General features: G+C 39.3%; 1 protein-coding gene across 4 annotated transcripts in view; it reads right to left on the reverse strand.

Moving 5' to 3' along the window:
- Positions 1-2,616: 2,616 nt before the first annotated feature.
- Dcun1d1 (DCN1, defective in cullin neddylation 1, domain containing 1 (S. cerevisiae)) overlaps positions 2,617-12,019 on the reverse strand; it is a 45,368-nt gene continuing 35,965 nt past the window's right edge. For 3 of the 4 annotated variants that reach the window (NM_001205361.1, NM_001205362.1, NM_033623.6), the window contains exons 5-7: positions 8,305-8,387; positions 7,976-8,072; positions 2,617-6,211 (exon numbers count right to left, since the gene is read on the reverse strand). In NM_001205361.1, coding sequence (NP_001192290.1) covers positions 6,132-6,211; positions 7,976-8,072; positions 8,305-8,387 — 260 coding nt within the window. In that variant the 3' untranslated portion in view covers positions 2,617-6,131. The remainder of the gene's footprint in view (positions 6,212-7,975; positions 8,073-8,304; positions 8,388-12,019) is intronic. The other variant, XM_006535374.3, reaches the window with a different exon arrangement.

The raw sequence follows: 12,019 nt of genomic DNA on the forward strand, positions 1-12,019 counted from the left end.
TACCAATGCTACCACTGCCTGTGCCTTCAGCCTCTTGTGATTTTATGAAGAGTGACCAAAACAAATGCTTAGGAAGACTGTTAATGCTCTGCATGGCAGGCAGTCCAGAGATTTGATATAAATTCTAATGACTCTTAGGACACAGTCTACATTTGCTTGAAAGCATGTTGCCTGTACAGGTCCCACATCAGCATGCCATTCATAGTTGCTACCGTCTGCTGAGACAAGGCAGCCACATAACCTCTGTTTACAACAGCATAGACCTTTGGCCAAGGTGGCCATGTTAGCTCTGTTTACCATAGCACAGTCAGCACTTTGGCCATTTTACACATTTTACTCTAAACTAATCCATCCCCCGTCTTGATCTCTATTTTCTTCTGGAAAAAAAATTTTTGCTTGATATCACTCAATTTTTCCATTAGATAAAAAGTTTTTTCTATTTTATAACCTGAAATAAAATTTTATTATTTATATTGAATATGCCTTTACACAAAAATATACTTTCTAGATGTAAAGCAGTTGTAGGTTTTCCTCTTCCGTGTTTGTTAATTAAGCTGTTCCTTGTACACTTCACACAATTGTTTCAAATCAAACTTTGTTTTCAAAGTTTTGATTTTGGTTCAAAACTTTTCCATTTTCTTTGAACTTGATGAGTGCTTTCTCCTAGAGAAGGACTTGCTTCTAAGCAGATGTTGGCTTTTTCTTTTCATCTCCATGACTTTGCATTGGCCTCCAGATTTGCCAACGACGTAAAGTTACCTTCTCAGACAACCAATAGCACATCTTAGGGACAGGAGCGTAGCTCTGCTGGTCAGTGCTTCCGGGGGGCCTGGGCTCCATCTCCAAAACTGCATAAACCTTGCCTCTGATTCCAGCACTCAGAGGCAGGTAGGCCGGCCAGGTGTTCAAGATCACCCTCACTTACACCAGGAGTTCAAGGCCAACCTGGGGCTGCACGAGACCATCTCAAAAGCAAACACAAAACATTTTAAAACTCAAATATTAGGAGCCAACCTAAGGAACCAGAAGACTGGCTGCTCTTCCCTAGGGCCTGAGCTCCATTTCCAGAAGCCACAGGGTGGCTCACAAGCACCTAACTTCAGTCTCGAGGGATCCAGCGTCCTCTTCTGGGCTCCTTGAACATGAAACACAGAAATACATAAAGGCAAAATACCCATACCCATAAAAGGGAGGAAGAAAGCCAAGCCAAGCTGCTCACCGTATCACATGCCTCTAATCCCAGCATCTGGGAGGCTGAGGGGCAGAATTACATTTGGGGCAACACTGGGCTATAGCACGGTCCATTTCAAAAACACAGTATCAAAACAAAGTTAAAAAATGGAATTCTAACAACTCTCCTATGAAACACTTGGAAGAGAGAAAAGCAGTAGGGTGTGGTGGCATGCACCTTTAACCCCAGCCTTCAGGAGGCTGAGGCGGGTGGACCTCTATGAGTTCATGGCCGGTTGTCTCAAAACCCACAGTAACAAAATAAGCAAAACCAAACTAACCAAACAAACCCCCAAAACACCACCACCACTACCAACATCACCAATCACCCACAAAAATATAAGAGTGTAATAGGGCTGTCTGCATGGGACAACTCAAACACCCTGAGCCACAGCCTGTAAACCAAAGGACAGTATAACTGCAAAAAATTAAACTGAAAGTAACTTGCTTGTGAAGGGAGAGAACCTTTGTATACACGTAAGTAAATCTTTAATTTTCAGTTTAAAAGAGTAGGGGATGTAGCTTTGTAGTTGGCACTTTGCTTGTCTAACATGCACAATGCCACCTTTGATCCCCAGCTTCAAATAAACCGGGTGTGGTACACTGTAATCCCAGCACTCAGGAGATAGGGACTAGAGGGTCAGAAGTTCAAGGATATCCTTGGTTACACAGTGATTCTGAGAATGGCCTGGAGTTCATGAGTCCCCATTTCAAAACAGTAACAACAAAAGCAAAAGTGAGTAACTACAAAGTTACTTCTCTTTTAACGGCCCTAGATAAAGCCATTACCCGTTAGGCCATGTTACGTCTGCTCTTTTCACCATGATTTAACTGTTTATGAGAGGTTTTATGCTGGTATTTTTGACGATGTTTGTTTTCCAAATGAACCTGGGGCTGGAAAGATTACGGGCAGCTTGCTCTGCTCCTCAGCTGCTCTAGGTGGCTCCAGGTGTCTGCATCTCTAGCTCTCCGGGATCCCATGCATCCGTTTGGCCTTCATCGCCTGTAATCATATGCACACACCACACATACCTCCAGCCACATAATTTAAAATAAAAAAGAATCTTGAAAAACAATCAACCAAAGAGAAGTCAAAAGCTGCATTAGCACCAATTCCTTCCATGAGCCCATGGCAAGGTTGTCCAAGAGGTAGTCTACAGCAAATGACACTTTCCAAACAGGCAATACAGAAAAGAAGCCAGGAGTGCCCAGAGGAGACCATGGGTGACAGTTCCAAGCTTATCTGTTCTGCCTCCAGAGAGTGGCACAAATAAAGCAACTCAGTTAACCAAAAGGAGTCAATGGAAACCAGAAATTAACTTCACTAGATTCCTATGAAATAAAAAGTACTGCTATGATTATAAAAATGGAAGCAATAAAAGGGTTCAGAAATACACTCAAGTTTATAATCAATTAAAGGGTGAGCCATAATTTGACCCTATTCATCATCTGTCATATAAAAGCCACAGTTCAATTATTAAGATATATGATAAATAGTTCACATTTTAAAACATTTATCATTACATTATCAAATTTGGTAAACTCTTATCAAAACATCTCAGCATTCAATATAAACCATATTATTAAAAGTTTAAGGTAACAACAACAACAAAAAGCCCAGAGGTGTCAGGTAAATATTTCCTATTAAAGACACAATTTAACATTCAGAGCCACATAAACGCTCACTGAACGGTCATTCATGTTACAAGGGCATACTTTGTAAACAAGTATAACTTTTCCCAACACCATTTTCCATTTTTCATCCCCAAATTATTCTCTTAGGTCAACTTGCTCCTATTTGTATGCCAAAATGACAGGTTTCCAAACAGTCCTTAACAGCAACACACGTAAACACACAAGCAGGGTGGGCATGGAATGGCTCAAAAACTTATCATCAAAGAAAAAAATAAAAAAAGAACTCTGCACTCAGATCCTTGAGGGGGGAAAAAATGTCAACCTTGTTTAAGAATTATTCAGGAAAGAGATTACATAAAAGGCTCCCGATGGTTTCAGTGAGCGAATTTACCAACACTAAAACTTTTTAAAAGTTCGATGAGGGGTGCACTCACAGTGCCGCAGTATACAACTAACGCAGTTAAATAAACAACACAGCTGAGCACATTGTAAACATTACGGAGCAAACACGTGGCGTAGCTTCTCTTCCCCCAGATGTGCCATTACAGCGCTCGGCCATGAAAAGTCTTCAAGTCTAGTCTAGTTATGTGAAACACTAAAACACTGAAATAATATGGGAGAAGATTTAGTCATGGCAAATTTACTGAAGCTTTTATTGCCTCTGTGGGTAATATGACAGGGATTGGAAACGACACACTTGAACTTACAGAGATATGCAGATGATAGTCACTCAAGAGAACCTTGACCTCAAGTATTTTTATATGTGGGTACTTCTCATTTTATACAGTTTACTATTTAAAAAGCATTACATTTAAAAATGTGTACCTGTTCTGACATTTGGCAAAAAGTAAACTCTCCCTATGGTTCTGTCTGGAAAGAAAAGAATCAGCTTGGAGACCTGACCCACACGAAGACTGAACCCCATGATCCTCTGCCGGCAATAGCTGGCTGTGTGTGAGTGAGTGTGCCCTTCCTCTGGAAGACTCCCCGACGCCCCGCCCCCAATAGGGTAAGCATTTGTATTACAAAACATTTCCTAGAACCAGACAGTCACCCTCAGAATAAACACATTAAATCAATTTTCTCTTGGAGCCCTAGCAAGTCTTGTTTAATTCTAAGATGCCATCATGGTGAACAACCTTAACTCTTTTTGCTACATAATAAAAGCTTTATATATTTTTGTTTATAATTACACAGTAATTGTAAATGTTTAGTACCAAACTGATGACAAACACTATTTTGTTAAAAAGTCTTGCATTTAAAAATAAAATCTGTAAAACCCAAAGCATTAGGCCACACACAAATATCAAGATTTTTATGAAAAAAAATTTATGAGGCAGGGAAAGAAGCTAATGGAGTCTCATTTGAAAACAAATCATATCTGAATCAATCAATCTGAAAACAATACCAAAACTCAAAATGTTCCATGTAGGGAATAAACAATATAGGTCTGTAAAACTTTTAAAGATATATATACATATATCTTTAATTTTTTTCATAATTGAAGTTCTTTATATTTACAAAAAATGAAATCAAGAAATACTGAAAACAGCAAGATTCTTTTCCTTTTAATGACCAATCCCTGTAACGTGAATAGAAATTTACTCTAAGCTTCTTTTGGTAGAAATGCATTCCTAAATTAAAGTTATGATTGGATTAATGATATATCTGTAAGGTAAGCTTTCAATGCATTTTCCAAATCATGTGACTAAAAAGCAGTTTTAATCATTTCCATATCTGCATAAATTGTTCCGCTATCCTGAAGAACATTCCTTGGTACCCTGCAGAGGACCTGGATACATGAAGCAAAATCTGTTCCTATTGAAGACCAGTCACCCAACATTTAGTTCATCATTTTAACTTCCTCATGGAAATATGTATGAATACACCCCTTTCACATGTCAGTATGTTATCAGAGAAACAAGCATTTTCAGCAGGAGAGCAAGGCATGAGTCCTGTCATGGAAAAACAAAAAACAAAACCAATCAAGACTGCATTCTGCTGTGATGTGGAAATAGCAAATGCAAGTGAGACAAAAACAGTCAAAAGTCAAATAATTTATAGAACAGAAGCCATTGGTATCTGCACCAGTGCTCGCCTGTCTGACAATCTCTGCTTCTGGAGTAGACTTGGCAACCACAGTGATTTAGCAGTAAGCCATCTCAACAGTCAGCAGCCAACATGGCTGGACCACGCCTCAAAGAGCAGTGCCATGGGAGAAAGGTTGAACTTCACGGCTCATCACAACCATTTTCAAAATCTAAATCTTACTATCTTCTTATAAATTAAGTGAATTGCATTGTGTTCCATAGTGCGATGACAAAAAATTAAAAAAAAAAACAAACAAACCTAATACCCTCATGCCTAAATTTAGAATATTATATTGTATAGCAATCCAAAACATTCAAAACAAATGAAATAGTTTAACTTATTCAGAAGGCATAGAAGTATTTCAGAGCACAATGAAATCCGATTATGTGGTGTGTGATGCACGAGTGTGGAGTCTAACATCTGATCTCATTACAATATTTTTTTAAATAAAAGTTCACTGCAGGACACTGTATAAACATGGGTAAGATAACCACAGACCTGTTCTGTAGAACCTTTCTGAGCGTCTGAAACACAAGACATATTTCAGGGAGTCCCCAGATTATCCTTTTTTTTTTTCATGTGTTGGTTATTTTGATATTTCTTATATCAGGTATTCTACTCACACCAGCAGTACATGTAGTTTGCCAGGAAAATTAAATTCCCCCAACCAAACACCATTTCAGATGCGGTACACTCAGATAAATCACTCTCATTTGAAGTGCTGCCAGCACAGTCTTTGCAACTAGCCCAAAGCATATACTTAAGAAGTTTTTATAAATTGTTGTGGTGTTCATTATTATGTTTAATTCTTATGCCAAACTGTTTTCTGATGAAGACAGCATTGTGCTTTATGCAAGAATGGAAACCTCAAAATAATCACCATCAAGCTTCTATGACTTATGGGAAGACAGACTAAGATGGTCCACAGGTGTAAGATGAAATCCACAATGTCGGAATTATAAATGCTTAGAGTGGCCCAGACTAGAAGACAAGCCCAAACCACCAGTAGAAGAATGGAGTACGATATGGTCCAAGATGTATCCTTAAAAGTTTTGTCTCAACCCTCAGTTTGAATTATGAGGATTGATCTTCAGTCCAGCCAGCAGAAATTGACTGTGCATTTTCCGTTGTATTTATTGTACAGACTATGTACATTCTAGAAGGTTCCTTTAGTGCTACACTGTTGTACTTTTTGTCCCAGCAATTTGAGGGCGTGCAAATTCCACAAAGTCATCAATAAGGACAGGCCATGCTCCTGGAAAGAAAGAAAAAGAAAAAAAAAATATGAGAGGAAAGGGAACAGAGAAAAGCAGAATGAAAGCTATTATGTTGATAGAATCCTTTTATTTTATAACTTTCTTGTAAGAATTAGAGTATGTTACTCTTATCTACTCCCAGTGACCACTCTTTAAAAATATTTTTATGTCTTAATTTATTCCTGTCTTTAATATATTTTTCTAAAATGGGGTTATTGCTTAACCACTGGAAATATCTCTTCTGAGCAATAAATCAATAATACAGTAGTAGTATGGTTTTCAGAGAGTTTTATTAAAGTCAGGCAGTCTAGTTAGTGATGCTGTGACAAGCTGTCTAGTCCCTTCCTCATGAGCACCTCTGTTTAGTAAAGAGTATAATGACAAGGAAATGGAGGGTCAGCCACACAGTCCCGGGATGGTTGTGAGGATGTGAAGTATACAGGAGGGTTTTCAAAGACTTCAAAAATCTCAAAACACAATTCTGAATAGGCACTCAAATTGGTCGGCTCTCGTGAGGAACTAGGCAACTGGGAAGGATTAGCTGATATGCTACTGAATGAGGCACACTGTGCACACAGAAATGGCAGTTTATGAACAGTGGCTGAATGCAATTAAGAAGACCAGGCAGGTGAAGCTGCTTCAAATTATACAAATCCAGCACACTTTCTGAGTTTGCAGACAAGGTTAGGAGGAAAAAAAAAATTATACAAATCCAGCACACTTTCTGAGTTTGCAGACAAGGTTAGGAGGAAAAAAAAATTATACAAATCCAGCACACTTTCTGAGTTTGCAGACAAGGTTAGGAGGAAAAAAAAATTATACAAATCCAGCACACTTTCTGAGTTTGCAGACAAGGTTAGGAGGAAAAAAAAAAATTATACAAATCCAGCACACTTTCTGAGTTTGCAGACAAGGTTAGGAGGAAAAAAAAAATTATACAAATCCAGCACACTTTCTGAGTTTGCAGACAAGGTTAGGAGGGAAAAAAAAAAAAACAAACCAAAACCCAAAACCCAAAAAAACAAAAACCAACCTCACTAGATTCAAATGAGATCAAACAAACAAACAAACAAACAAACAAAAGAACATTAAGAGAATGTTAACTCAGGCTGGAGAGATGGCTCAGCGGTTAAGAACACTGACTGCTCTTCCAAAGGTCCTGAGTTCAAGTCCCAGAAACCACATGATGGCTCACAACCATCCGTAATGAGATCGGACGCCCTCTTCTGGGTGTCTGAAGACAGCTACAGTGTACTTCCATATAATAAATAAATCTTTTTTTTTTTTTAAAGATAGAGAGTGTAACTCTTAAAATAAACTGAACATGTTGAGATGAGTGAATATTCTTATGCCTTTCTAGAGGACAAATCCTAGTAAGACTTTTTTTCTCCTTTAATAGTGTAGTGCTACAGAGTCCAGACACCACAAGTGTTCTGTACCTAAGCTAGGACTTTATCTCATCCTCCTTCACAGCAGTTGGCCAAGAGAGAAAAAACAATTCTGAAAAGGCACTCAAATGCGCTACTGTATTACAGCCAAGTGCTTAGCAAATTAAAGCCTAGGTCAATTTCTATCACGCGTTCGCACATACACATACACACATACACACATACACACACATACACACACACACACACACACACACACACACACACACACACACACACGGTGGGGTATGTATGTGTAAAAACTTAGAAAAGGAAGATCACTTCCATGGAAACAGTAGATGAAAGGTCAGGCAAGGCAAGTAATACTTTTGCTACCTTCTTCATCATAATTGGACATGTCATCTGCAATCATTGAACTGAAGTCTAACAGAAGATTCCACGTGTCTTTTGGTATTGATCGTTTATGATGCTCCTATTAAGATATCAAAAACAAGAAGTCTTTAAACTATGAAAACAGTTGGGAAAAGTTAGTCCAGCATTTGCAAAACATAAGAAAATGTAACACTTGTAAAATGAAATTCCGGTAATCAAATTTCTCATTCTATTTCTATGACATGCTGAAATTAATGATGCCTTGAAATAAATTAAAATAAGTACAGTTTAATCTTCAGAGAAAACAGAAACTACAGAAAATGTTAACTTACCAACAAAAATTTATTCCATAAGTCTAAGAATTTAAATCTTCCATTAAGCACTAAGTTCCAGTAAGCAATGGCCATTTCTAGATCTGTAATATTAAAAATAAATTATGAACTTTAATGCTTTGAATAAATGTCCCTGCAAAATAACAGTGAAACAAAGAAAGCCATATACAGTTTGAGTGTCATAGATTAAACTTTTCTTAAAGACGCAAGTCCATACTTGTAACCTGCTTCCATTCCAGTGAGCATCCAGGCAGGGCCTCTGGGGGAAGAACAGTCTGGCTTACCTCACAGGGTGTTCTGATGCGGATAAGCAGGTACAGTCATGCACTTTTCCACTGCTAAGTACTCACAAGTGGAGGTCCCCAGGCTCAGCCTGGAATTTTCCAACATTTTGAGGCAAATAACTATTTGCAGTAGTGGCTGTGTATACAGCATGGGCCACTTAGGAGTACCCAGACTTTATCATCAGATACCAATATGTCTCTTATATAGCCAAAGGCATTCTAGAGGACAAACCTGCCCCAGTTAAGATGCACACCAATTGGTTAAAATGCAAAGGATCGCTCAATTTCTAATTTTCAACTTCTTACACTCCACAGTTGATGTCTAACATGTCTAACTACAAAGGGCCATGTGTTGGTTTTGTTTGTTTGTTTGTTTGTTTAAGCTTATAAGTCTGTTGCTCTCTTGCCCTAGAACATCACTATCATAAGATGCATATTCATGACAAGGTTCATTCCCCAGCACCATGGGAAAATTAAGTAATTTAAAAATTAAATACTACTATTAATAACCTAGGTTTTAAAATTTTTTTCCCATGACAACATAAAAGGCTTTTTAGTGGGACATGCACACAGCAGGCTAACGGAGTAATCCTGCCAACAGCCGCTGTGACAAACTCTGACCTGCTCTGCAACAGAAAAGACAAGTTGGATCTTTTCAAGGAACTCAAGTAGTTGAAGCTGCCCAGCTTTTAAGAGAGACGGACTGGGTAAAGCACACTGCAGGAACCTTACAAATCCTTTCAGCTGTGATGCCAACACCATGTAACACCCTGAAGGAGCCCCGAAAACCAGTAATGACTAAGCTGGGCAATGCTGCTTACACTTTCCTAAATATAAAAAGAAACTCAATGCTTATTCACTGACTCAGAAAACCCAGATAATTTCTAGGAAATCACTTGAAAATCACAAATGATAGAAACCTAGAAGGATCTGTGGTGGCCACCATGGACTCATATTTGAATGTTTGGTCTGCAGTTGGTGAAAACCTTTGAAAAGGATTAGGAGGTGTGGCCTGCTGGAGGAAGTGTGTGTCACTAGGGGTGGGCTCTGGGGTTTCAAATGCTAAAGCCAGGCCTAGAATCTCTCTTCCTGCTGCCTGTGGGTCCAGACATAGAACTCTCACCTTCTCCAGTCCCAGGTCTTCCTGTGTGCTCCCCATGCTTCCCACTAGGCACACACTCAACTACACCTCTGAAACTGTAAGCAACGCACAATTTAATGTTTTCCTGCATAACAGTTGCTGTGGTCATGGTGTTTCGTCATGGCAACAGAACACTGTCTAGGACAGGTTTCAACATCCTACTCCAAAGATACTTGCTCAGCTCGATTCATTGTTCTGTTCACAACAGTGAAGAAATGGAAACAACCAAAATGTCTTCACCTGATGAATGGGTAATGAAAATGTACATAAACACTATGGAAAATTATAAAGAAAAAATAAATCATAAAATTTGTAAGTAAATGGATGGAACATGTGTGGGGGTGGGGGTGGTGTAAGTATAAAGTAATCCAGAACCAGAAAGGAAAGTGTCTTAGTTAGGGTTTTACTGCTGTGCACAGACACAATGACCAAGGCAACTTTTACAAGGACAACATTTAATTGGGGCTGGCTTACAGGTTCAGAGGTTCAGTTCATTATCATCAAGATGGGAACATGGCAGCATCCAGGTGCAGCATCATGGTATAGTAGGAGGTGAGAGTCCTACATCTTTCAGATAAAGGCTGCTAGAATACTGTCTTCCAGGCAGATTGGGTGAGGGTCTTAAAGCCCATGCCCACAGTGACACACCTACTCCAACGGGGCCACACATCCTAATAGTGCCACTACCTGGGCCAAGCATATAAACCATCACAGTAAGCATAATGTAGTCTCTCTCAAATCTACAGTTCATAGCACCAAATCTTCAGATCGAAGTATGTAATTTGGAGTAATTGCATAGACCAGGAAAGAAAAAAGGAATGGTGGGGTGGAAAGAAGCTTTAGAAAGAGTCACCACAGGATACAGGTTATGTGAAAGAGAAACATGATAAAGGGGGAGGGGCTCTAACTGGAGAGGGAGGAGGGAGAGCAGAGAAGGAAGCAGAGGGAGGAGGGATGAATAACTAAGATACTTGAAATAGTCATGGGGAACCATATTGTTTTATATTTACTTAAAATTCCACATTATATATGTCTATATGTACATGCACAGACACAGTTTAAGTTATGCTACTTGGAGTGATAATGTCTCCTGTCAAGAGCCAAACATTGTCTAACAAAAATCCCAGCAGCAGGCAGGCATGAGAAACCTTCTTTTGGAACTGCTCGTCAGAGGCATCTACGACTCCCAAATGATGTAAGCCACTGCCTGTGGCCTTCTCCAGGAGGCTGAAGGTCAGTCCCCAGGGCTCAAGACAGCAATACTGTGGGTACACGACTTGGAAGACTCAAGCTGGATTTGACATGGAAGCCACCTCTTTGAGGCCCAGTATTTCAGTTAGAAGATAATACACAGACTGCATAGGGAGAGAGGAATCAATCCTCTTGCCCAGCTGTGATGTGTATGAATCACAAGGAGAGCGTGGCATGCTGTCTCTACAGGTGCAATAGTGGTGCTTCTATCTTGAGAGTAACTGACAGCAGTCTGAGTAGACTTGTGGCTCACCTACTACACAGAAATCATGCCTGATACTGTCAACTTAGCCATCTGTGGTTGGTGAGGTCACGGATCTTAGAGAAGAGCCATAAACTTGAGTGATTCCTAACTGCATTTTAAAAACTTATCTTTACATATGAGTGTAGCTCTCTCTCACACACAGCAATTAAAGAAGTTTCTTTTTGTAGCAGTCAGAGAGACCATTACTGACAGTCACAACTGATCAAAAAAAAATGTAGAGAGCTACTGATGTGGGGTGCTGCTGTGCCTGATACAGCCACAAGAGACCAGAACCCCCAAGTCTCAGGGGACACTGCTGAAGAGGAGGTGGAAAGCATACAGAAGCCACAGTTCAAGGCATCTGCTGCACAACCGTGTCTTCTAGAACATGCGGGGCTTTAAGGTTTTCCCCTGAGGGTGTATGCCCTTGCATAATAATCCTAACGGCATCATTTTCAGTACATTTTGATTCTATTTTTCTTTTCAACAGTCTCTCTCTTTCTCTCTCTCTGTCTCTCCCCTCCTCCCCCCCCACTGAATCTTCATTACCCATTCATTTGTTGATGGACAATTAGGTTGATTCTAATTTTTTACTACAGTGTAAGGTTAGAAGCTAAGATTCACAAACAAGAGAAAAACACAGCAGTAAGTAGTCTTTCTGAGTCTGGGTTACTTTACTCAGGATAATCTTTTCTAGTTCTATCCATTTACCTGCAAATTTCGTTTTTTTTTTTTTTTTTTTTTTTTTCTTTACAGCTGGAGTATTTTTATAGCTTTAATATTTATTTAAAAAAA

Source organism: Mus musculus, chromosome 3, assembly GCF_000001635.26.
Source record: "Mus musculus strain C57BL/6J chromosome 3, GRCm38.p6 C57BL/6J".
NCBI lineage: Eukaryota > Metazoa > Chordata > Mammalia > Rodentia > Muridae > Mus > Mus musculus.